Source organism: Eleutherodactylus coqui, chromosome 5 (assembly GCF_035609145.1).
Source record: "Eleutherodactylus coqui strain aEleCoq1 chromosome 5, aEleCoq1.hap1, whole genome shotgun sequence".
NCBI lineage: Eukaryota > Metazoa > Chordata > Amphibia > Anura > Eleutherodactylidae > Eleutherodactylus > Eleutherodactylus coqui.
Genome location: NC_089841.1, coordinates 198,143,774 through 198,170,923, shown reverse-complemented (window position 1 = coordinate 198,170,923; position 27,150 = coordinate 198,143,774). Strand labels below are relative to the sequence as shown.

The 27,150-nt window shown below is 42.0% G+C and overlaps 1 protein-coding gene across 1 annotated transcript in view; it reads right to left on the bottom strand.

Annotated features, from left to right (window-relative positions):
• Nucleotides 1–14,151: 14,151 nt before the first annotated feature.
• The window catches only part of SPTLC1 (serine palmitoyltransferase long chain base subunit 1), a 48,285-nt gene continuing 35,286 nt past the window's right edge, over nt 14,152–27,150 (bottom strand). The window contains exons 10-15 of the mRNA XM_066605003.1: nt 26,035–26,130; nt 25,242–25,338; nt 23,054–23,108; nt 21,397–21,514; nt 19,386–19,459; nt 14,152–17,349 (exon numbers count right to left, since the gene is read on the bottom strand). Of these exons, the coding sequence (XP_066461100.1) occupies nt 17,256–17,349; nt 19,386–19,459; nt 21,397–21,514; nt 23,054–23,108; nt 25,242–25,338; nt 26,035–26,130 (534 nt within the window). The 3' untranslated portion in view covers nt 14,152–17,255. The remainder of the gene's footprint in view (nt 17,350–19,385; nt 19,460–21,396; nt 21,515–23,053; nt 23,109–25,241; nt 25,339–26,034; nt 26,131–27,150) is intronic.

The following is a 27,150-nucleotide window of genomic DNA, read 5'->3' as shown; positions in this document are numbered from 1 at the left end:
GGCGAGCCGCGGGAGGGGCCGACTTTTATATTCGGGTGAACCTGATCTTCCCAGCCACTCACAGCAGGGGGGTGGTGTAGGGCTTGAACGTCACAGGGGGAAGTTGTAATGCCTTCCCTGTCTTTCAATTGGCCAGAAAAGCGCGCTAACGTCTCAGGGAAGGAAGTGAAAGTAACCCGAACACCGCATGGTGTTCGTTACGAATAACGAACATCCCGAACACCCTAATATTCGCACGAATATCAAGCTCGGACGAACACGTTCGCTCATCTCTAGAGAAGACGGATCTGCGCAAGCGCGTCTAAAAAAGCAAGAAGACACCAAAATTAGACGGAACCATGGCGACGGGGACGCCAGCAACGGAGCAGGTAAGTGAATAACTTCTGTATGGCTCATATTTAATGCACGATGTATATTACAAAGTGCATTAATATGGCCATACAGAAGTGTATAACCCCACTTGATTTCGCGAGACAACCCCTTTAAAGGGGTTTTCCTAGAAAATACTATTGATGATTTATCCTAAGGATAGGTCAGTCATCAGTAGTTGATCGGCTGGGGTCAGCCGCTCAGAACCTCTACTGAACAACTGATCGGGTGAATGCTGTCAGTACCGCAATACACAGGGGTGGGGGCTGAAGCAGCTGGTCTGACCTCTATGTAGTGGGTGGCAATTGTAAGTGTCCCATCGCTACAAACTCTCGCAATTTTGTAGTTCGTGTGAAAGATGCCTTAGGCTTCATACCCATCTATGTATGAAACACCATATTACAGAATCATAGGCGTTCTGTGTGCCATTGTAAGGCACTTCTGTACAGTCTAGTATGGCATCCAATGGAACATGTCTTAACTTTTTCTCTGTCCAATGCCATATGAATCCAACATATGAAATGGGAGGCGTACAGAATTACAGTTTTGCCACATAGATTTCTATGGTTCTCACTTCGCAGATAATTCATAGCTTATATGGAGCCTTAATACAACAGCGTGCACCAGCCCTAACCTCATGGGATATGGGCACTTTGTCATGAAGTCAGGTAGCTGATAACTATTTCTTCATTATTTTATATTTGGCTTCCATGGTTGAACAATCCCACTTCTGAGATCAGTAACAGATGTAAGTAGATAATGTTCTCTACTTACTGCCAAAACAAATGAAAACTTAAAAAAGTGACTTCACTGTGTTCTGGAGAAAATGTGTCTATTTATTTCTACTGACCTCCCCTTTAATGCTTTTTTTTTCTTCCAGACCTCAGAAATAACTGACATGTTACCTATGATTACAAGGAAATTGTAAACATTTCAAGAATGTTGAGTTTAATTGATTTCAGAACAGAATAGAAACTACCATATAAGCAGATAGCATTTTCTTTATCCAGACTGAGAAGAAAGGGGCAGCAGCAGGCGCGCCGCTATCACACGATATCTATATTTCTTTGTATTTTGGGGTTGGGTAGGGCAGTATTGTATTACCAAACAGATGGAAGAAACTTTTATACATATGGTGAGGTGTCATCTGGAACCGAATGTGAACTGTAAAACTAGAATGGATTGCAATGGATGGATAAGGGTGGTTGCAGGACAGATCATATGGAACATCACTAAGGGCTAATCCTATTTTGTCAGTTTTAGATGGAACACATGGGGAAGTTGATAAGTACCTTACTAATAAGTTCAGTAAAGAGAAAGACAAAAATTGGAGTCTATATACCAGATGCATGACATTATATTAGCAATTATGTGTCTCTAGCTAACCACTACGTTGTATTTATGGAACCAATCAATTTGGTAGAAAAGCCTACTAAGAAGAAGGAAATAAGAGTTTTGACACATACATTCACATTTAAACTGATCTTGAATAGTAGCAAGTATATTACATCCCATCCTCATCTAAAGCCACATCCATAATTCAAAACTCATAGCTTTCACTGCTTATTCAGTGTCTGGATAAAATGTACTCCGGTGATGGGGGTGAACTGTAAGTAGAGAACGGTTCAAGCGGTACCAAGAGTCAAGCGTTGTAAATAGAAGTTACTGTCAAGTTGAACTATGTGCTGTATTTCCAAGTTACAGTTAACATAGAATTCAGCAAGAGTTGGTAACCTTGTTAGGGTACTTTTACACAGGCCAACTATTGGCCAAAAAATTGCTCAAACTAGGGACTACTAGCAATACTTGTCCAGTGTGAAAATGGGACACAACGTGGGTACTGAATCGCTTCACTGAAATGAAGCTACTAATGAGCGACCTCTCATGCAGTGTATACAGGCAGTTGATAAGCAATGAATGACTTCCTGTTCACTATGAATGGAGGCGGGCATCCAGAAGAGATCTCCAGCGCACTCCGCCTCCATTAACTGAACGACTATTGCTCCTGTGTGAAGGCACAGGAGAATATTCTTCCCATGTGCAAGTACCCTTATGGGCTGTGTGAACTGTGGCCCTGAACTGTGCTAAAGGGACCGCAGTCTGGAAAAATGCAAGTGTTATGGACGTGTGACGCTAATTTCACACAGTAGAAGTTGGTCTGGATCATTTCAGAAATGGGTAGTCACGTAGCCGTCATAGATACCCGGGATGCATCAGGCTGGTGCAACCCAACAAAGGCTGCTTTCACACTTGCGTTAGGGTCAGTTCAGGAGGAGAGAACGGTTTGCTATAGATGCTGGAGGAGCCCAGGGTGGCATGCTAGTGTGGTAATACAAGTAAATCCACTGCTATGTCAGTGGGGGTTGTACTCCTGTATGGTGTGGTGCACTTATCTATAGCTGTCATCTTGGTATCAGTTCATACTGTGCAGATTAGGTTTGTCAGCAGTCACCCCTAACCCACCCTTGGTTGAGTTGGGTGGCTGCTCATTAGTCTGCACATGAACACTTCTGCTCTTTTATATTGCAGTCTGGCTTGCCAGATCCTATTAGGGTATATGGCGATTGAGCCTTCCCTGTAGTATATACACTATATGGCCAAATTATTTGGACACTGCAGAAAATCAGCAAATATTGAGTTCGCCGAACGGTATGCTGGGAAGGGCATGGGTAAAATAAGAAGCTGCTGATTTTGTAATAACCATTCATCCGATCGAGCACTTGTGGGACGAACTGGAGTGACAGGTACGACACCGCCACCCACGCCCATCCTCACAACAATCTCTCCTCACAGCCTGGCACGAGAAATGGCAGGCTATTCCTGCCCAGACTTACAGAGAACTTGTGGAAAGTATTCCTCGACGTGTTGCCGCTGCAATACAAGCAAAAGGAGGAGCGATACATTACTAAATAGAAGAATGAAGCACTTTTTCTGAATGCTGGGTGATTTCCAATGATCATACACTTCTCATCTATCATATATGATAAAAGTTGTTCTAGGGCCAACCCCTTTAATGTATTAGAGAAAAGTGGAATTATGTAATGTTGCTTTATATAAAATCCCATTGAAGAGAATGCTCTGTACAGGGAACTAGCCTCTAAGCTACAAATGATACAATTATAAAGCAGATTTTAGGATAAAAGACAGATCTGCTGGAAAGATCTTCCTCCAGTCCACAATACCTCATAATAACCCATGTGCTAACTCTCTGGCCTTCATCATCTACTGCTCTGCAAAAGCTGAATTCCTCTATGTTGGCAGGTCTCAGCAGAGTATTCCATGTTTTAGTTACTTGCAGGAGAATGCCTTTTTAGTAATTTTATGGTCCTCTAATAATTGCTATTTATAAATTTCCTTTTCCAATTCCTCAGGAAAACTCCCATTTCGAGTTATTATTCTCTATTCTTGTTTTCCTTTTTTTGCTGACAACTGTTTTCTATTTTCAATTTATTTTGTGCCGACTAAGAATGTAAATTGAACTTTAATGCTATTGTCCTTTGTTCTTTTGCTGTGGAAATATGTTCTGCATTAAAGAGCACATATAAAGCAAAACAGTCCTGCGTATCACCCTTCAGCTTCTTGTGTAGCAAAAGAGCCAAAGAAAGATAATGTACAAGTTTTTATGACCAACAGATGGTATAATTGGTATCATAGATGCTTTTTATGCACAGAGGTCATGGGTTCAGTCTCCATCTGGAGGCCTCTTAGAATACACGGCATTTTGATTGTCCTTTTTCAGTACTGTAGTCCAACTGTAATGTTAAATGTAATTATATTTTACTTATGTTAGTCACAGACTATTTTGCGGCAGCGGGGTGCCACATGTGCATTACCAAATAACTTGGGTTTGAAAAAAGTCTGATTATCATCGACTATATATGGGATACCAGCGCTACCTATCAAATAATAAACCTACAAAACTACCAAAATGACAATTACAAAAGCAGTACATAAAACTTTACAAATGGCTTCTTAATTTACCACAATTTGCTAGTACTAAAGTATATTGCCCATTCAACAGCCTCTGCTTCTTATTTTTCCTATGCGGAATTTCTTCTGTTACATTCCTGAAGGCTTATTTCACATCTGGCGTAGGTCCAGCCTCAAATACCAGACTAAAGAGCGCAGCATGCTGTGCCATCTCATCTGAAAAAATGCCGGGCAGCATGCCAGAAACCGGACAGGGGTCCGTACAGCAACAGCAACTCTGCAGTCTGTATCAATGAAGAGACAAAGGATTGGTCTTCATATAAGGCACTGTAGCTCAACTATATTGTCAGGCAGGTGAATGTGAACTCCCAAACAGTGTTAACTTTGGGCTACCTGTGGAGATAGCACCTGGGGTACCTTGGTTTTCACTAGAGATGAGCGAACGTACTCGGATAAGCACTACTTGTCCGAGTAATGTGCTTTATCTGAGTACCTCTCTGCTCGTCCTGAAAGATTCGGGACGCGCTGCGGAGCGGGGAGCTGCAGGGGAGAGCGGGGAGGAACGGAGGGGAGATCTTTCTCTCCTTCTCTCCCGCCCGCTCTGCCCCGCTCCCCGCTGCGACTCACCTGTCAGCAGCAAAGCGCCCCGAATCTTTCAGGACGAGCGGCGAGATACTCGGATAAAGCACATTACTCGGACGAGTAGTGCTTATCCGAGTACGTTCGCTCATCTCTAGTTTTCACCCTTCATCCCTCCAAGAAGGACATGGTCTTTGTTGAGGGGACCCCAGGCCATTACTTGAATAGGTAGTTCTGGCTGTGTAGTTGCTGGCACTGCGCAGAGCCGAGGCGCAGTACCTGATGGTGTGTACAGGAATGTAGCGGTTTGACATGCGAAGGTCTGGGCTGGCGTTAGAGGTATCAAATCGAAATCCAGGTAGAGATGCAGGGCAGGCGGTGAGCAATAATGTATTCCAAAAACTGAGGCACGGTCAGGGAGCACAGAGTTGTCGGGAATCAGAGGAGAAGTCAAAAAATGGAATACACAAACTAGGGCTTTGTCACAGTGGCTAATGATGATCAATTGCTTCGACATCAAGATGCCTAATGTAGCCAGAGGTGTGCAGGGATTGGTGGAGGATGGAATTTGAAAGCGTACGCTAGCCCTGTAAGCTAGTGTGAAGAAGTGCACACGCCCTTTGGGCAATATAGGGAAAAGTTATGCGGTCTTGCTATGAGATTTTTTTTTTAGCTTTACTCCAGTTTTTCTATTATGGTTTTCCATAATTTGCAGAAAAAAACTGAAGTAAACACTTACTGATCACTTTATATGAGATTAAGCCACTCTATAATGTAAATGCTAAATCACGTTGCAATAGGTCAATGTATAAATTATGCAGACATGGTCAAGACCAAATAAGAAGAGCATGTTACACAGTCTTACTTTAGCCTGTCTGCTGTCCCTGCATTCAATGATAAACTATGAGGCTTACGCATTTCAACAGAAACCACTGGATAGAAGGTCAGTTGAGCAGTGGTCACCACTGCAAGAATCCTGGACACAAGCACCATCTACAGTGTGCTGATAGCTTCCTCACAATTAGACTTGTACACCTCCAAGACCATCTGTCATCTCTAATACATAGGTAGAAGACAGAATATTGTGCAATAAAGCTTTGGCAACAAGGGAAGTATGGCTATGTCCCTTTTATTACACTCATGGACAGCAAAGGTAAAAAGCAGCATAAAAACAATCCAACATAGAGAGTGCTCTTCTTCCTGCAACAAAACAGCTCAGTACGCAGAAAGCTGATCACCAGGGGTTTCCAGGCAGTGGAATCCCACGATCTGCTATTAAAGGGGTTGTCCCGAGGCAGCAAGTGGGTCTATACACTTCTGCATGGCCATAATAATGCACTTTGTAATGTACATTGTGCATTAATTATGAGCCATACAGAAGTTATAAAAAGTTTTATACTTACCTGCTCCGTTGCTGGCGTCCTCGTCTCCATGGTGCCGACTAATTTTCACCCTCCGATGGCCAAATTAGCCGCGCTTGCGCAGTCCGGGTCTTCTCCTCTTCTCTATGGGGCTCCGTGTAGCTCCGTGTAGCTCCGCCCCGTCACGTGCCGATTCCAGCCAATCAGGAGGCTGGAATCGGCAATGGACCGCACAGAAGCCCTGCGGTCCATGAAGACAGAGGATCCCGGCGGCCATCTTCAGCAGGTGAGTATGAAGACGCCGGACCGCCGGGATTCAGGTAAGCGCTGTGCGGGTGGTTTTTTTAACCCCTGCATCGGGGTTGTCTCGCGCCGAACGGGGGGGGGGGTTTAAAAAAAAAAAAAACCCGTTTCGGCGCGGGACATCTCCTTTAATGACCTATCCTAAGAATAGGTTATCAATAGCTAGGAGTGGGACAGCCCCTTTAAACTCCAGTTTGGGCAGTTTATTTAGAGCCTCACTGGTGTGCCAAAGTTTTTTGCAGTGCTGTTACTCTGCATAACTTGCACTAAGTCCTTTATTAGCAGTAAGGTTGGCTGCACACGGCCAAGCCGGATTCCACATGCGGGCGCTCGCAGCAGAATCCGGCTTTGGCCCCGTCCGGCAACACAGCATACTGGTCACTACTGTACTGCAGATGACTGTGGACACTTGCCATCAGTCACGTACAATACAGATTTTTTTTTTAGAAATATTTGCATTTCCCGTGCTGTCGCTAGGCGATGACACAGTTACCTGTGGCCCATCCACATTGTCAATTGCGGATGTGCGGCATGTTGGATGGCCTCCATTGACTTCAATGGAGGCTGTCCATGCGGAGTCCACTACAAAATAGAGCATGCTGTGAACTCCTTTCAATTCATGCTATTTTCTGCGGATTCTCCGTGCGGACTGCGGATGCCGCAATGGAAATCTGGTCTCGTGAACCTGGCCTTAGAGTTCTGTTGAGATGGCCAGATGCACATAGTCTGCTGACCCTTTGTGCTGTCCCTCAAATCTAAACATCATAGAGGACTCCTGGTTTCCTTGGTTGAGTCAGGCCTCTTCGACCATTAGCTGCAGTCTAGGAGGCAAAACAGCACAGGGTTTTTTACTCCCTTTGGTTATAATTTGGTCAATAAATGCTTTTCCTTTGTTGTCATGCAGCTGTCAAGGTTTATGTTATAAACTCAGAAAAGTAAGGGGGAAGAGGGAATGTAAACTGCTTTCCAATTGTTTCCTGTCTCTCTTACAGGTATGATTCCCTGCTGGTGGGGCTGTCACGGAGGTTATAGGTAAAGTCGATTATGGTAAATCAGCAATTTTGCCCATTAAGGTCATTGGTTTTGGTAATTTAGCAGTTTTCTTTTTACTAATAACAATTTGTCATGGTTTATTATTTGTCCAATCCATCATCCACGGACCTTTAAAAAAAGAATTCATTTTTCTTCTCTCTTGAATGGTGTCACGTAAAAAACGAAACCTGATTTACTGGATGCAAACAGATGCGTTTGGTAATTAATTCGGTTTATGCAATCAATTGTCAACGGGAACAACTCTCCCGACCATAGCAGACCATACTGTCAATTAGTCAGACAATGAGTCCACACATATACAAGCTGTGTGAAAAGCTAAACCAATGTAAATATGTTTCCTTGGGTTTACATATGGGAGAATGTTTAAATACCGTATATACTCGAGTATAAGCCTAGTTTTTCAGCACATTTTTTGTGCTTAAAAAGCCCCCCTCGGCTTATATTCGAGTCAGGGAAGGCTTAAAAAAACACTCCATACTCACCTCCCAGCCGGTGTCTGTGTCTCCGGCTGTGGTGTGGCAGGCTGCTTGAATTCTCTCCGCTGTCATCCCCCGCAGTCCTCTTTGCTCAGCTCTGTCTTCCCCCGCTGTCAGCGCTGTGTAAGTAAGAGCTGTGATTGGATCGAGCGTCAGCCAATCACAGCCAGTGCTCGATCATTCACAGCCAATCAGTCTGCTTTAGAATTCTCCTCGCTTTCATATCCCCCGCCATCAGTGCTATGTAAGAGTTATGATTGGATCGAGCGTCAGCCAATCACAGCTGGTGCTCGTTCATTCACAGCCAATTAAGCTGCTTTAGAATTCTTCCCGCTGCCATCTCCCTGCTCGGCTTTCAAATCCCCTGCCGTCAGTGCTGTGTAAGTAAGCACTGTGATTGGATCGAGCGCCAACTGTGATTGGCTGGCGCTCAATCCAATTACAGCGCTTACTGACACAGCACTAACAACTCCAAGCAGAGAGGACAACGGAGGATGACAGCGGGAAGAACTCAAGCAGCTTGTCGCACAGACACAGCCGCCGGCTGGGATGTGAATATGGAGGGTTTTTTTTGCCTAGTATATACTCGAGTATAGCTAGGCTTATATTTGAGTCAATAAGTTTTCCCAGTTTTTTGTGGTGAAACTTATTGACTCGGCTTATACTCAGGTCAGCTAATACTCGAGTATATACGGTAGATGTTATTTGATGGGCTTTGGCAAAGAATTATCAAAAGTCTACTTTTTTTGTGTTTTAAAACAGAACCTGCCATTTTGTAGTTTAATGTTCTAGAATACGTCGGTGAAAGCAGAAAAAGGAAAGACCGATTATAGTCCATTCCAGAACCACGCGAAGAAAACACAGTTGCCGAAAGAACAAGGGCCTGTGAGCTCTATAAAAAAAAACAGTTTGTGGCAACAGAATCCCATAGTTACTATGACAATTTGCCAGAATTGGAGAATATTCAGATGATGAGTAACGGAAGTATGTTTTATTATTTAGAAATGTCCCCTGCATGTATGCCAGTGTCCAAATTTCCATTTAATTGTATAGTTTAGGCTTGATAAGTTATGAAAGAAAAATGATCAATTTTCAGTAAATTGGATTATGATCATTCTTTCTTAGAGTCCTTCGTTTGCAGATACCAAGAACAAACTCAAACCAATGGAACTGCGCCTGTGCCATCAGCCACTGCATTATTGTAGTTAGGCTAGGACTACACAATAACCTTGTGCTGAAAGCAAGTCAAACTCACCATCAAATACACCTTTATTTCCTACAGGGGGGGAAAAAAAATGCACATGACTTGCAGCCATCACATAATACAACGTCAGAAACATCAACTTTACCCTGTATTGAGTAAAAGACAACAGCCGTGACTTGGAATATAAAGCAACTGTGACTTCTCACCTCCAAAAGGAGAGGAGGAGGAGGGGGGGGGGGGGGGGGAGGAAGTATCAAGCTAGTATTAGAATCTTAGGTTTTCTTTCCACTAGAGATGAGCGAGCATACTCACTAAGGGCAAATACTTGAGCGAGTATTGTCCTTAGAGAGTACCTGCCCACTCATGAGAAAAGATTTGGGTGCCGGTGGGGGGTGAGCCATGTGTTACGGGAGTGAGCGGGAGAGAGAGATCTCCCCCTCTTTCCCTCCCGCTGGCACCCGAATCTTTTCTCACGAACGGGCAGGTACTCGCTAAGGACAATACTCGCTCGAGTATTTGCTCTTAGCGAGTACGCTCGCTCATCTCTACTTTCCACCAAAGTTTTTTCCTGCACAGTGACACCCCCTGTAAACCTGCTGTGTAGGAAAATGCAGTATCGCCCCTTAATTCTCAGGATCAGTATGGTGGGCCTGGTAATTTATCCACATTGTAGAGGGAAAAAAAATGTTTACAAGTCAATTCTTGTGTTGGAAACTGCATCAGGAGACTGTACATGTATTTGCCCCATTGACAGAGCCTAAATCTGCATGCTATGCTAATCCTCGTGAAAATCCACAGCAGAAGTCCAAGGCTTGGAGGACAGAGATCGCAGTTAGTGCTGCAGAAAATCATATGAGCGGACGATTTCCCGCTGTCAAGTCCCAAGCTTAAATAGCGGCAAAATTGCCCATTTACACGATTGGGAGCTGGTTCTATTAGACACGGTTTTTTTGGTGCATGTAACTGCCTCAGAAAATAGTCTTTGTCAAGGAGGCCTCAATGTGTATTCTCATGACCATGTGGAACATGATAGCCAAAAATTCTATAGGTGCATTAAGGTTATTGCCAGTTCCTAGTCACCTTATTCGCTTGATACTAGTTCCATCCCACTGGGGTGAGGTCCTACTTTAATTTTACCTAGTTTTTCATCATGCAATTTCTTACCGATTGGCTGCTTGAAAAATTTCTGCTATGGTAAAATGAATTTAGATCTGTTTCCTGTCTTAGGCTCTTACAATTGGCCTTCAACAGCCTCAGCAGAATGTGATGATTGCTTGCAGGTGCCACCCTGTGACAGTTAATAGTAGCCTGTCTAAGGAGCTAGAAACAAAAATCTCCAGAACTTCAGTTTTAATACAGACCCTGTTTGCTAAGTCAGATGCACACCACAAAGAGTAAGCAGCCTGGAGAACATACCTTTATTAACGTACCATTCAAACGCACGGTGTTGGTTAAGGTTAGCCAACAATGGCGATGCATTCCTCATACACCCCAGGTCTAATACAGACTTGAGGGCACACAAATTCTACCAATACGGTCCGTGATTTAAGCAACATTTAAAGCACTTTCCTATGGATTTCTGAAGTTAGGTTAGTAAATTAGGAGAGCCGACACTTCATAGATCACTAGATGCCAATTCCCTGGAAGCAGAGTAATCACGTCCAGATGCAGTGACATACGGAGAGACAATACACCCTTTTGTGATCGGACCCAGATCAAATTTCAAAAGTGCAAAATCAAAGCTCAAACAACTATTCCTTTTTAATAAATACCTCATGCATTTCTCCCAAATAATGATGTCTCCCAACGAAAACCGCTCGAACCTACACAACTTGTGGAAATGCATCATATTAACTGAACTGAAAAAAATGGGCCATAATTTAGGGTTTTAAAGTCTTGTTATGCCAAGTTTGTGTTTCTGGTGATGAAGCAATACCTATAGGCTATCGGGTTACTGACCATTTTATTGCCTGCACTTAATTACATAGAAGACAGGGTTTATTTTTAATATCACTTCACCAGAATAGGATTTTATGAAGATGTGAACCATTAAATGAGAGAAGTGTGAGCAAGTTAGATTTAGGGCAATATGTCAAGTCGCTTCATTAGGATTAGAAATTCTTATCACTTAGAACAAACTAAAGCTTATATACCCTTCAAAAGAAAAAATTAGGCAAGTACTTAGGCCAGTTTCACACGGCTGAAAAGATCGCGCAAGATTTGTCCGTTTGCGAGACACACAAATATGAACCCCATTCATTTGAATGGAGTCATACACATGAGCGATGTTTTCCTGCATGGCGATGCAATACTATGTGGGAAACACATCATGTTCTATCTTTCTGCGATATTGCCCGTTGAAAGCAATGGGAGAATTACGCTATCCTCTGCTGTGGCTGTGAAGGGCCGCGTAAGGGGGAATCCCTTCATGAAAACGGCTTTCACATGGTGGAAAGTGCGATATCAGGCCATTATTCTAAGGCATGTGACACTAGCCTGAGGGTGTTATCACACGGGCAATCGCAATATTGCTGCAAGAAAAATTGCAGCAAAATTAAGTCTTTGTTCCCGTGATTTTTGAGAGTAAACTATGCTTTTTTTTTGCAAAAACAAAACAAAAAAAAAAAAAATCGCTGCCGCTTGTGATTTTCTCACACGATTTTTTTTTTGCGCCAAAGTCAATAGGATTTTAATAGGACTTTCTAATGTTAAAAACGCATAGCATGAAAATCAGGTAGTCAGGCAACTTGTGCAAGTGCAGCCCTGCATTGTGTCATACCGCATGCGCTAGTGCTTGTGTAGTAGCACCTTATGCTTTCGCTGTGTAACCCAGAGCCATTTAAATGTCAGGGATATCAATCTGCCCAGTTTGGGTATTTTTCCTGGATGACCCTTACTCCTGTTCTTTCATAGAGGAGGGATAGTGGTTCAGTGAATGAAGGCTGAGCGCCCGGAGAGCTCTTCTGGCCATCGACAAACAAGCGATTTCCCTCCATACCCTGCCAGGTCCCATGTTTGTGTGGGACAACTATCACTGAAAGATGCAGACCAACCAGGTTGCACTCCTCCAGGATGGCAGATCTATACATGCAATCACAAGTAGGTTTGCTGCTTCTCTTAGCCCTGCCAACCTCACCCACCAATGCGGTATTAGTACTTTCACATATATTCTCCTTATTGGAGTGTTTTGCAGGTGCACATGGTGCTACTCCAAGTTAGTTGGGTCAAATTTTTTGTCGTCATGTTATATTACTATTTACGTATCCTGTTCCTACTGTTGTCATACAAAGTGATTAGCTTAGTGCTTGCAGGAGGCGTATAGCTTGTAGGAAAAGCTAACACTTTTCTGATAAGTGTCCACCTGCTAGTGGCAGTAGCTATAAACCACAGTCTTCAGCTGTGTCCCCCAATGATATGGAAGAGAAAAGCAGTTTGGAGTCACATGGATAGGACCTCGCCAGCCTCTTCTCACCAGTGTTACCTTAACTGACTGATCACTCCAAGTTTGCATATATGGGAGGGTACCGTTAATCTCAGTGATCTGTAGTGGGAAGTGCGTGGTACCTCAGCCCCATGAACAATGCAGATTTAAGGCCTCCTTTACACAGGCGATGTGGCATCGCCGCGAGAAAGTCGCAGCGATATCGCATCGCTGGTCTGTGCGAGATCGAGTCTTCTTGCGGCTATACCGCGATTTTGTAGCACTACAAAGTTGCGCGACTTTGTAGCATCACATGCAAGGATTTTCCGTGGGTAGGGGGAGTTGAAATATAAGTCTTCGCCAAAAAGAATCTGTGGTTGAAGAAAAAAAAAAAAAGTATACATCACCTCTCCCACACTGTCCAGGACGCAGCTGTAGCTTCTTTTCAGTCCCCAGCACTGTTTCTTTTCATCATCTTCTGGCCGGGAATTGAAAAATCCTTGCCTCCTGGAATCGCTGGCTGCGATTGGCTAAACCAATCACAGCCGTTCGAGTGCTGTCTGTGATTGGCTAAATGTCAATCACAGCCAGCGCTTCCAGGAGACGGTGATTTTTCAATCTCCGGCTAGATGATGATAAATAGAAAGCGTGCCAGGACCCGTGGAGAAGCTGTGGCGGAGAGCACTTATAAAAGGTGATGTATGTGGGGTTTTTTGTCTGCAGCTAGGGCTTAGATTAGGCCTTGACAGAAGGATTACCTGCTGTCAAAGTTGCACCGCACGAAAATCGCGTTTTTGTGTGATGCAACAGAGAGGAAGGCTCCATAGGGAAATATGGGCTACAAAACCTCACGAGTTGCGGGCAAAATCGCCGGACCCGCGAGCTATTTGTGTCGGGTTGCTGCATGCTACAAAATATTGCATGTGTGAAAGAACCCATAGGAAAGCATGGGCTTCACATACATGCGATTTGCCGCATTGTAGCAATGCGACTTCGTCGTCCGCGTGAAGGGGGCCTTAAATTAATGTTTTTTTCTGAAACTCCACAGCATTGGAGAATAAAACATACATGCCCGTCCCAGGTTCATGATGCTAACGGTTTGGGCAGCATTAATCTGGTGACCGCTTCTCTAATTGCATGAATGAGCTTTGTGCACCTTTAGACTCATAATACTAGCTAAAAATAAGAGTTTAAGGATCTGCTGGGTTACACTTTTATCCAAACTTTTTTTTTTCTTTACAACAAACATTCTGCTTTGATCCAAAGATGCTTGCAGGCGCCCGTGAATGTAAAGTGCCGAGGGGCTTTTTCACACTGAGCCAGGTGTCTACTTTGAGAAAATACAGGCAAGAGTGCTATAACTCAAATATTAATCTACTATTCTGCCATGGCATCCATTGTATTACACAATACTGTACAAAATCATCATAGATGCACATAAACCAACCTGAAACATTGAACATTTCTGTAGTGTTTTATTTAAACAAAATTCTATTCCAATTCTAGCATTTATTTTTATTTTAGCAGCAACAATAAAAAGGCACATGTTTAAAAAGGTCCAAAATAAGTTTAGTACAAAAGATCAGTAATTACAAATCATTTAAAAGCATATTTACCATAGGATAAGAATGATGTAACAAGACACAATTTTTATTAAGTTACTATAGCTACTAAAGATACATTCTAACATTCTGATTATAAGTCTGTACTGGTGAGACTGTTACACTTCTGCAAACAAAATGTGGAAAGTATTGCCCTAGGCCTGAGGCCAAGTGCAGAGAAACGGAGCTTCTAACAAAGTTAGCAAAGTTGAGCAACTTAGCAGGTACGTTTTTTAGCATGTGTTCAGGTATTGTTTTCTCCATTCATATAGATAGCCACTTTCAAACTTTGTTCAAACTTCAACAAAATTACAGGTAGTAACAAAAAGTTCACAAACATACTAAAATGCTAATGCAGATTTAATGTTGAAAATTCTACTTCGGAATGAATTTACATTATAAGTAGGTAGGATAGAAAAGATATTCATTACAAAAACTGGCAGCAAACTTTTTATAACATGACAAGAGCGACCTAAAGAGTAACATGGCAGGCTAAACTAGTAAATATAAAGCTCTGGTTGCACACGTCATGTATCAATGTGCTTAAAAACAACCCTCCGGGCCTGGAGAATCGAAGGTGGCCGAACCGCTTCTCTGACTACTGATGCATAAAACACACCAACCAGTTTGGTAAATGACTGCACGAGTGCTGACATCACCGCTAAGGTAGTCGGTGCTCATACAGCGCATTTACACTGACAGATTGGATCGCGGGCTTATCGGTCAGCGCTCCACCTATGTGAAGCGCCAAGTATTACATTTACACGGAATGAGAAGCCTGCCATGGTTTTTATGTTGACTGAAATTTACACTAAGCGATCATCTCTCAAAATTTGAGTGATAATGGTTCTATGTAAATGGCCCATAAGACACTGCATACTCCTCCGACTAGCCAGCACTGTTAATGTGGACGGCACTCGCTAATCAAAGCAGGTGTAGTGTCTTAGACTAATAATGTATACTAATGCACCATGGTCAGAGAAGCTGGAGTAGCCATCATTATTTCTCCTGGCCCAGAGAATACCTTTAATATAAAAAATAGAAAATGGCATGAAGAAGGTATTATATGAAAATTACAGCATGCAGAAACCTTTCAGACAGTAATGTGTAGCCATCATGATCGCTAACCAAGTCCAAATGATAGTCAATGCCCTAAACTTTTCTTTGCATCCCCATTCATCGGAAGGGCACCCCCCAAGGCTAGCATGAAGTTGACGTGCCATTTCTGTGGTCAATAAGGTTTTTTTTATTTAACAAAGCTTTAGTTTTCTTTACGGCTTTGTGAATATTTGCAAACATATGTAAATGCTACTTCCATCAAGCACTTTCAAGTCCAAGTAACTTAAAAATGGTCAAGAAGTAACAACTTTTGCTTTCTTACCATGAATGGGACTTATGCTTTAATAACATTTCTATAGAAAATGCGTTTAATTCCACTAATGTGCTTAAAACCTGAAGGAATCATGTAGACCGAGCAATACAGCACCTCACATATGGCACTGACAAGTTTCACAATGGTAAGCTTGCCTCTGTTTATATTTGGCATATACATATATTGGGCCCAAGAAAGTGCTTTGTGTTCTCAAGAAGGGAAGCCACAGTATACTTCAAACAGATATGCAGGGCTCTATCAAAACTAAGGCCTCATGTCCACTAGGAAATACGGGCCCGCGCGGCTTCTCCATGCAGAATCCCGCAGCGGGACCCTCCTTTCCCGGTAAGATGAGGCCTGAAAATAGATTTTTCTTACCTGTCTGGACGCTGCGAGTTCCTGTCCGTCGCGGTCGGATCTTCTTTCTCTCTGCCCGGCGGATGCGCTCGGCACGCCGGCAGCGTGCTCTTTTTTCCCCCTCCCTTTTGAACTCCTGCTCTCCTACGCCGGAGAGCAGAAATTCAGCTGCGGGTGTACCGTGGGATCGGACGGCTTCCATAGGCTTCTATGGAAGCCTGCGGGAGACCCACAGAAAATGGAGCATGCTGCGTTTTCTCTCACGTGCGGGAGAAACCGCAAATCCATTAAAACGCCATCCGCAGGTGCAAATTACAATTTAATTGCCCGCAGATGGCTAATGGATCCCTATGGGCAAAATTAAACGCGGATTCCACAGCGGAAATCCGCAATTCGATTTTGCCAGTGGACATGAGGCCTAAAAGCAACTCCTTGCAGAGCAATGTACATTAAATGCTATAAAGTGTCGGGTTAAAAAGATATAGAGGAGTGTCAATCTTTGTAGCTTTAAACATTGAGCTTTCATAATGCTTCAACAAACAAAAATGCTAGAAAAACAAAAGTTAGACTTATAAGAAATAGGCATTTTAGTTTATAAAAAAGTTACTCTACATACTTTTATACAGTGTTTTTAACGTAGTCAGGAATATAAAATAGTGATAGTCAAGTTTGTTAATAAACCATCTCCTTTTTCTCTCACATCTGAAATACTGGAAAAAGTTGAACATAAAAAAGTGTGCATGTATTCGTCTGTATAGAAGTACACGTTTATATAGAAACATACACCCGTCAAAATAATACGCACATACACCGTATCTATAAATATACATGTCCTCTAGACAGCTGTAGGAGGATTCTTTAATACAACACAAGATGTAATGTTTTGTTCCAGCTTAACAAAAAAAGGAAAAAAAAAAGAAACTCAAACAGGTTCCCATTCACTTTTCTCAGAACGTTTTATATAAATTTGTGTGTGTGTCAAGGGAAAAAAAATAATCACAGCGTAACAGTACTAAAAAGGTCCATGACATAATCTGCACATGCACCGGTATTTGGTTTTCTGCTAGTCTTCCATCCCTACAGTCTTTTTAGTCCCTCAGACCTGGAATGTACGCTGCTGTAAAGCTATATAAGTAGCATCTTCTCTCTGGATTCCTCACACTAAACAAGAATTTACCATCATTAGCGGGTCCTCAATTTACCAGAAATGTAGCAAGTAAAAAAAATAATTAATTTAGTATCAAAGTGGCTGCTTGTTTTATCACGGAGGCAGCCATGTCCAGTTCTTCATCTGTTTGCTCGACGGTCACGATCACTCTTATGCTGTAAGATACATAAAGAGCAGTTCATTTACTGCAAGCAAAATGGCATTTCTAATGACTTCTCTAAGAGGATATTTGCTTATTAATTACAAATCAAAGAGGAGGGGGGTGGGGGCGGCAAAAACTGATTAAAAAGAAAAAAAGAAAAAAAAAAAAACACCTTTTCACTTTTAGATAACCTGCTCTATGGAAATGGCATTGAAGCCTGAACTGGAAAATCAAGACATTATCAAAGGAAAGGAAGGTGTTCATAAGTCATATGCCTCAAGCTAAACTTCTATTATCTTGGCAGTGGAGCACACTTGGGGGTGTAGAATCAGTGCCATAGAGATATTGGATTACAGAGATATTGGATTATAGATCCTCTTAAAGTGAATGTCCACCCCTGAGCATGGTTTAGGAGAAAGCTATTGCAGCCTCAAAGTTCCAGCATAAGGGAAGCTGAAAAGGGGTTTTCGGATAGATTGAAACATTGGTGGTATTGGTGAGTGGGGAGGGGGAACAAGGGCATAAAGAAAGAAAAAAACTAAAATAAAATCACCCTACTCACCTCTCCCTTGCCACACCGCACCCTCACTACCGCTCCCGTCCTCTAGTGCATTAAGGTCCTTTTACAACGATTATTCAGTCAAATGAGCAAAAGTGAATAATCCTTCAGTCTAAATGCAGCCAATGACCAAACGATGATAATCATTCGCTTTTCATTTATTTTCTACAGGACTAAAACTAATCATCGGCTCGTTCACTTATCGTTCAGCCATTCTCCGTCCCTATTACAGTGAACATGAACAACTGAACGATCTGTCATTTGAACAAGCCAATGTGTCCATCAGTAAAAAACAGGCTGCACAAGTGAACGCCGATATCATTTGCTCGTTCAAACGAAGAGTCAGTTCAACTAAATGATCACACATTTTGCTCTGCAGTGATCACATGGGCTATTTACCCACGTGACCACTGCAACCAATAGGAGGCCTAAGAGACGTCATTAGTGACATCCCGTAAACCTGCCAGAAACTTCTACATTAAACGCCCACATGACAGGTTTACAGGATATCATTGGGGGCGTTCTGGCCCAGTAAGATCATTTGTTAGACACCATGGCACTGGAACGCCAAAACGGTGGTTCTGCACCATGGTGAGTATATTGATTTCATGTAGTTTTTGGCACACGAGGCCCAAAACTATATAAAAAAAAATAACTTGGAAAACCGCTTTAATGCACATGGTTTCATCAGGGAGTTCCATGCATGAACCGCAAGCAGTGCCTCCTCAGTGTTCCCTGCTGGCAGACAGAATTTTTTCATTGAGTCTTTCTATGCTTATACAAGGGATTTAGAGCTGCAAAACTATGTTGGTACAGATGACTACATCTAAAAGCAACATGACGTTAGAGGTGGACATTCCCTTAAGACTGACAATACAAACAGTGCCGCAGAGGATTTGATATCTTCACATATCAGAAGTTGAAAAGTAAATAAATAGTTTACATTTGTTTTTGAAGCTTGCAAATACCAGATATTTTTGATTTCCCCAAAGGACAAACCGTTCCATATGGTCATGTGCCAAAATTATTTTTCAATTAGTGATCTCCAGCCGTTTATTAGAGACCATGGTCCAAATATTCCTTGCAAGCTTGTCCCCGATCCCAAACCCATTTTTCTCCATTTTGCCCATATATAAAATAGGTCTTGCCAAATATTCCTGGTACTGCACTAATTTGATATGTAATGGCTCTGTGACCCATTTCCATTAGTTCTGTCCCTTAGTGCGGGGATATCTGCTCTCACATACTACAGCACTCAGACTGTGTAGGCTCATCTGTTTGTGATGCCTCTTCTTTACTTTTTCGAATGCTCCTCTAGTCTTGTGACAATAGTGCATAAAATAACCCTGAGATTCCTATTAAATGACATTCTCTGAACTGCACCACGGCTATATGACGATGGGAATAAAAAAGAAAGGCTAAAACACAGTAAAACAAGAGGCTCCTAGTACAGATTTACAAAAGAAAAAAAATTACAGAGGGTTACTGACCTTGGTGGTGGGAGATTTTTCTCCTCTTTTTCCAAATAACGAGCTTGAGTTAATGCAATTTTCCTATTCATGCACTGAAACATGAATAAATTGGGTTTAATATAAGGCCCAGATGTTCTGCATTTAAACAGTTATGCCAAACCTATAGATGCTGTGACTGAACGCGCTGCTATGCTATCATAGCCCGAGCCACATCAAGTCATCAACATTTTAACAAAGAGTCAAAGGATTAGAATATTTGTAAGATTAAGCATTAGATTCCCAAAACACCAAGAGATTATCTAAATATACTTCTAGGAGCAGGATCTGTCTCATAACTGCCTGTATGAAGTAAATGTCGAAAGCCAGACCCAGAAGCATGAATGCGAGATGGGCATACCCCTTTATATATATCACTGGGCATGGCAAATAATATTCCTCAAGTAACATGAGGGATTATCAGAGTTCACACAGTTTAAAGGGGTTGTCCAGGGTTAGAAAAACATGGCTCTTCTCCTCCAAACACAGCGCCACCCTTGTCCGTAGATTGTGGCTAGTAGTCTGAATGGGAACCGAGCTGGAATACCATACACAGAAAGCAGCCATGTTTTTCTAACCATGGAGAGACCCTTTAAGGAGAACCTCTGTTTCACCATATATGAAGTTGAGGAGTAGAGTAGAATATGGTCCAGGAGAGCCATAAGGCACAGAAATTTGAATACAAGGCAGTTTTATAATGTAGTTCTTATGCCTAATGTACTCAAGTTGGTGATGCTGTCCAACCTCTGGGCATACCATGTTACAGGTGGCCATAAAAAGTACATAGCCATTAACTCAATGTATGTTTCGACAACGGCAAAAGAAGCCAGAGTCATAGACGTCTGGTGGAAGAATGCCTGGTGTGTGACCAATGGACCTTCTTTTGCCCAACAGCTGACATTAGAGACTGTCTGATCTTGTGGAAATTGCGGAGTACAACTGATTTTAAGCGATTGTGTATGGCAAACCATAGAAATCGCCCCAAGAAGGATATGCAATGTGATAATGTATGTACTACTGTAAAAGTGGCCAAATAAGGAACAAAGATGACTGCTTGGTTGTGCTAGACCTATATGCCCACTGGGTACCTGATGGAATTGCTCAAGAATTTCAGCGTTTAGATAAATTAGGACATGGTAATGTCACACATTGGACAATTGGCTGTCAGAAGGTTGATGATGAGGGGAATAGTTTCCATCTTTGTAACGGACAATAAAAAGTTGTGACACTGCAATTTGTGGAGACCCGATCAAAAGTATTTTTCTCTAGAAAAATGATCCATCCTCCGCAATGATCACAGTATATATTTGCATAAATAAGTTCACATTCATCACAAATTAGCTCATTTCCCCCCAAAATTAAATATCAACAATTTGGGTGGTGCATTGATATTAAAGATCTGTAGTGTGAATCTTTAAGGTGAAATCGAGACAAGTGGCAGCGACCTGTGTAAATAGAGTTTGCCTGTCGTCTCGATCCAGTCTTGAACATTGAACCTCTACCCCACCTAGAAGCCTACCAAGACACAAAGAAGGAAGCCTCCAGTAGTGTGCCTGAATGTAAAGAGTCTCTGCTTTCCAGAATGTTCCATGGAAGTGTGAACAATATGGAAAGGTAAGTAGGAGCAGAAATCGACATTCTCCTATGGTTTTCTGATAATCTTTCTGGTCGAGCTGTTGAGGTGTAAGGAAAAGGAAAGTTTTACTTTAATGCCTTGTTGTTATAATTTGAGGATTTAACCAAAACCACACTTTGACTTAAAAATGCGGACTTGTTTCATGGGAAAAGGTTCAGATTTCACTGTTGTATGCTGTGCCTATTTATGTGTAAAATCATAACACTAGTCTCCAAGGAAATGGTTGAAAGGGTCAAGGAGAACACTGCTGGGTCTGGCAATGATTACTGTCATTTATTATAATGCTTTGCGTTTTCAGGTATGCAGGAGTTTAAAAGTCAGTCCAGGGATAAATCGGTGGTCATCTGCAGCACTTACATGGTCTACGATATCTTGGAGTAGTTGTGTGTCTTTTTCCCGCCACCCGGTGCTTCTTTCTAACTGCAGATGAAAGGCCGGGGAGAAGATCTCACCAACAACCTTTAAACCTTCAACGCTACATAAAGCAAATACAAGATTAGTAGCAAGAAAACATTTCAGGCAACCTTACAGTTAGAAGTTCTTGACATTTTACTAGCATCTATGTAAAATAAATGTAAAGGATTTGTATTGATTATTCTCAGACTTTTAAATTCTTATTGTCGTTCTGTTCATTTGAGATTTGTGTTGCATCAAGCGTTGGTCATAGATTCTGAACAGATCATTTGCATATTCAAATCTAGCTTCCTTCATACAATAATCCATTCTTGTTAAAATGATCCGAAATGTCTTCAAAGACTTTAGATTTAAACGGATAAAAAAAAAAAAAAAAAGATACAACTTAAAGACCGTACAAGCCATACAAAAATAATGCTGGGTATCCGACTGAAGGCAGCCACCGTATTTCACGTGCAATTTAAAGAAACTTTTTTTCCCTAGCAATTACAATATCACTTATTATGGCAGTGAATAGAGTTCTGAAGCTCATCCCCTCCAGGCTTTGTACCTTGCACTTTTCTTTTGGCTTCCAGGTTTTGTGTCCTGCCGTTTATGACCGTTGACATGAAAATGATCCATTAAAGCAAATCTGTATTTCTTGCCCAACAAGAACCCATCACAGCTTTCATTTTATATTCTGCTTGTTAGAATGATAGCTGCATTGGTTGTTATGGGCAAGACAGTTTTTCTTTACAACATAAATATGCCCAATTAACTGCAGGGGTCAGAGTGCTGGTCAGAGTGCTGGTCAGAGTGCTGGTCAGAGTGCTGGTCAGAGTGCTGGTCAGAGTGCTGGTCAGAGTGCTGGTCAGAGTGCTGGTCAGAGTGCTGGTCAGAGTGCTGGTCAGAGTGCTGGTCAGAGTGCTGGTCAGAGTGCTGGTCAGAGTGCTGGTCAGAGTGCTGGTCAGAGTGCTGGTCAGAGTGCAGAATACACATCCTGTGAGGGAAAGAGCAACAGAACTGGATTCTTCACAGCAAAGATTACTGATACTGTGATGGATTCTCCCAAAATAAAAAAATCCAGTGCGCTTCGTTACGATTGCTCAAAGGCTTCACACAAAATTCAAACAAGCCTCACCACTTGTACAGATGATCTGTTAAGCAAAACGTAACAGGAATGTGTGTAACGTTTCATGCCATACGTGCAAGCATGTGACATTTTCACACGGTCATTCATGTCTTTGGGAGTTAGCTCAGAGAGGACTTCTTACCACTATCTGTGGACATTTAAAACTAGAAGTGAGGAAAACCAGCAAATCAACAATGCAACATACTGGAAACTACTGGATTACTTCGAACTTCCTGCACTATTTTTTTTTTTTTTGCCAGCTTAGGCTTCGAACTATTTGAATGAAGCTCTTAAATCATTGTCTGGGTTATTCTTGTATTTGCACTATACGTGCCTTTCACATGAAGTCATAGTTACAAAATTAGTACGGCCGAAAGGAAAAAAAAAAAGACATGGCAATGAAGTTCAACCAATAGATTGAAGATGACAAATGAAACGGAGAGGTGCTGGTAAAGGTTTCAGGAAAGGGTTCAACTATTCTATACGTACCCTTGCAACGCTTTATGGATTCTTCTGCACTTCTCTTTCAAGGTATGGAATATTTCTAGTAAAAATTGTGATAAATCATTTTAATAGAAAAATAAAAATAAGATTCAAGGCAGAAGTAGTAAAACATCAAATTTTGTAGCACTTGTGGGTTCACTTATATTGTAAAGCGTACCCAAAATACAGGACAAAAAAAAAAGTGTAAAGAATACATATTTTTCCTGATTTTAACACAAATTCTAAATCATACATATATAAAAAAAATTTATATATATAAATAAAACACACATACAAATTAAGACTAGGAGTTTTAAACATTTTGGTAGAGAAAAAGCTTGATTGAACAGAAATTATATAAATGACAAGGAAATATTGAAAAATGATAAGCAGCTCAAAAAATTGTTATAAGAGGGGGCTAATAATTTCTATGATCCTTGCTAAGGATCCTTGGCAGCAGCAAAAATAGTTCTGAGTACAAAACATTAATATGACCTTTGGCCATCTAGACTAAGGCCCCTTTTAAACACCAAGATGATTGCTCGAAAGATGGCTTTTGAGCGAGCATTTTGCATAAACTACTAATTGGTACTAATGACAATTAGTAGCTTATTAAAGGAGATGTCCCGCGCCGAAACGGGTTTTTTTTTTTTTAAACCCCCCCCCCCCGTTCGGCGCGAGACAACCCCGATGCAGGGGTTAAAAAACCCACCCGCACAGCGCTTACCTGAATCCCGGCGGTCCGGCGTCTTCATACTCACCTGCTGAAGATGGCCGCCGGGATCCTCTGCCTTCGTGGACCGCATCTCTTCTGTGCGGTCCACTGCCGATTCCAGCCTCCTGATTGGCTGGAATCGGCACGTGACGGGGCGGAGCTACACGGAGCCGCTCTCTGGCACGAGCGGCTCCATAGAAGACTACAGAAGACCCGGACTGCGCAAGCGCGGCTAATTTGGCCATCGGAGGCCGAAAATTAGTCGGCACCATGGAGACGAGGACGCTAGCAACGGAGCAGGTAAGTATAAAACTTTTTATAACTTCTGTATGGCTCATAATTAATGCACAATGTACATTACAAAGTGCATTATTATGGCCATACAGAAGTGTATAACCCCACTTGCTGCCTCGGGACATCTCCTTTAATGCATGAGCCATGGGGAGCTATATTCAGAGAACAGCGGGTAGTCTGTTCTCTGAATACATTCCCTTTGTTCTACCATGGGGCTGACAGCTGAGACAAGGTTATCAGCACTCCCCGCGGAGAACATAGCGTGAAGTCCCTGTTATCAGTTCTGCCGAATGATGGCTTTTACGTCGAACATAAAAACATCGTTTGGCAGAAAAGTGAAAGATGGGCACATTTACACGCAACGATTATCGCTCAAAAGATGACGAGCGAATTTTGAGCGATAATCATTGTGTGTAAAAGGGCCCCCAAGTCAGTAAAACTCCTGAAGAACAGAATACCCTTTGGATGGCCTGAAATACATTAGACCAGATCTGAAAATCCCTAGAATGAGATGCGTGCAGCAGCCAGCAAAACACTCTTGGAGATTTCAGCTCTGAAGCTTGTGGAATTGTGAAGACAGCTTAGAGTAGTTATACAGGCCAAAACTCAGATAGTATAAATTTAGTCATACGACTAGTTTACAAAATTATTCAGTTGTTTTTGGGGATTATTTCAGCATGGAAACTATAAAATGGCAGTCAAAAAGTTTCCTGTAAGGAAACGAATAGTCCTTACATAAATTATAAACTATGCTAAAAAAGCCTTTCAAAAGGGGTTGTCCATTTGTAAACTATTGATCTATCCTCCGGATAGGTCAACAATAGTAGATTGGCGAAAGTCAGTCGTCTAGGACCCCTGCTGCTCAGTTGTTTACCAGGATGGTGTGCTTGTAGAAAGAGCGGATTTCTGCAGAAAGTAGGCGGCTCTAATCCCACTGCAGTCACCAGGTTGGGTATTGCAGGCCAAGTTGCTATTGAAATAAATGGGAAATTGGCCTGCAATACCAAGCCTGACCACTGCAGTAAGAATAGAGCGGTTTCCTGCAGAAATCAGTTCAGTGCACGAGTGTGCTGGTTCGGCCAACAGCTGATTAGATCGGTGGGGGACCCCCATCATTGATGAGATGTCCTGAGGATAAGCCATTAATAGTTTGCAAGTGACCAACAGCTTTAACTAATACAATACCTGAGGTTTCTTCCATAATGTTAAGACCTTCAATAGCAGCAGAAGCCAGCAATGGGGGAAGAGATGCTGAAAAGCAATAACCTTGTCCGGATAGTCTCTACAAAAACGATATGCAAGAAATTATAACATACAGACAGAACAATTTAGACTCATTTTATTTTCAAAAGCCACATACATTTAAAAAGGGGTTTGCCACGGAGAATACCACTGATGACCTGTCCTCAGGATAGGTCATCAACAGTTGATCGGCCCGGGGTCCATCGCTTGGGACTCTGATCGCTCAGGTGAGTGGGTGTAATGCCTTTTCATAATTTATAGACTGCTATCCCATATCTTTTGGCATGTGTGTATATACGATATATACAGTACATATGACATTTATAGACACACACACACACACCATTTTTTTGTTTAAAAAAGGATCCCCCATTTCCTTCCCTCTGATGAAAGGCTCAAACACGATGTAAGCAGGCCTGTAGGGATACCCCTATTTACTCCAGATCCTAGTGCTACTTGCACATTAGGTCAACAGGACAGATTTCCTACATGCGGCTTTGTGGAATAAAACTGTAGGTTACACTTAGTACATTTTCAATCTTACTAAATACATGTAACAAAATATCAGCTCCATATCTCCTGGACCTCTACTACAGCTAGATCCATCTACCTTATGGTCAAACAAACAATCTAGGTAGTTATAAAAAAAAGAACAGAAAAAAAAAACAAAAAAACAAAAAAAAAAAAACAAATTTAGTGCAACCATCTCTTAGCTAAAAACGAAATTGGTACATACTTGATGATCAATAACAAATGATCGGCCGCAGCAAAAACCTCCAATGGACGCCAAAGCATTCTCCATATTTGCACTTATCAAGTCAATGTCATCAATCTAAAGGAAAAATGAAAACGCATCATGTAGATTCTTCGTTTCAAGTATTTCAGATATAATTACGTATGGAAGACTTAAAATGACCCCACTATTCAGTAATACGAAAGTGATTCCTGTGACTTGTGAGGTCTGAATTAGATGTGGCATCTGTGTTGCAGATCAAGTGTCAAAACGCCATGTAGAAGTTAAGCATTTTAGCACCAAGGAGTTGATGGCATGACTGTTCTAGGTTGCAGGTTTCTCACACATTTGTGCCACAGATTTCACCCCTTGTAGTGCAGATGGTGAAACTTGCAGCAAAATCCAGAGTGTGAACAGTAGAGAACGGATCCTAGTACCTAACCTTTCAGAATAAGCTGTAACATGAGGTATAACCCTAGATCTGGCCATTCTATGACTTGTATCCCATATTTCCTTCAGTAGGGGGGTACATCCGAGTTAACGATCTCAGGACTGGTAGGAGTTGCCAGGCTGCTATGATGTGCTCTATATACTTCATCACACAAAGTTAAAGATTATTCTCTCTGGCTAACACATGCAGACACATCATGTAGAAGTGTAAAGCATTACAGAGCAGTGTACATGTGAGCAAACAGCAGCAGATAACCCCTCATTAGCTCCTGCACCACATGTGAGTCTCCCTCTCTGCTCTCTATGTAGCTCAGTGGGCACAATGACTAATCTCTTTCCTGCACATCCCTTTATGTACTGGAGTCTCCGGTAAATCCAGTAAATTGTAGTTTTGCTGGTTATCACGTTGGCCATCACACAGGAACAAATTATTTGACAAGTCAGTGACCATTTAAAAGGGCCCATGTACACACGGGTGTGCCTGTGCTGCTTGCACACAAAAAAAATAAATTTAAAAAAAGGACAGCACAAGTTGATGGTACACATGCACAAATGCCGACTTGTTAGGTTGATGGCTCAATTTCCAAGAAAGTGCAGAGCAGGTTTTAAGGTTTTAATGGAATGTGTGCTCAGCAGCAGGCAATGGGGAAGGGGGGGGGGGGGGGAGAT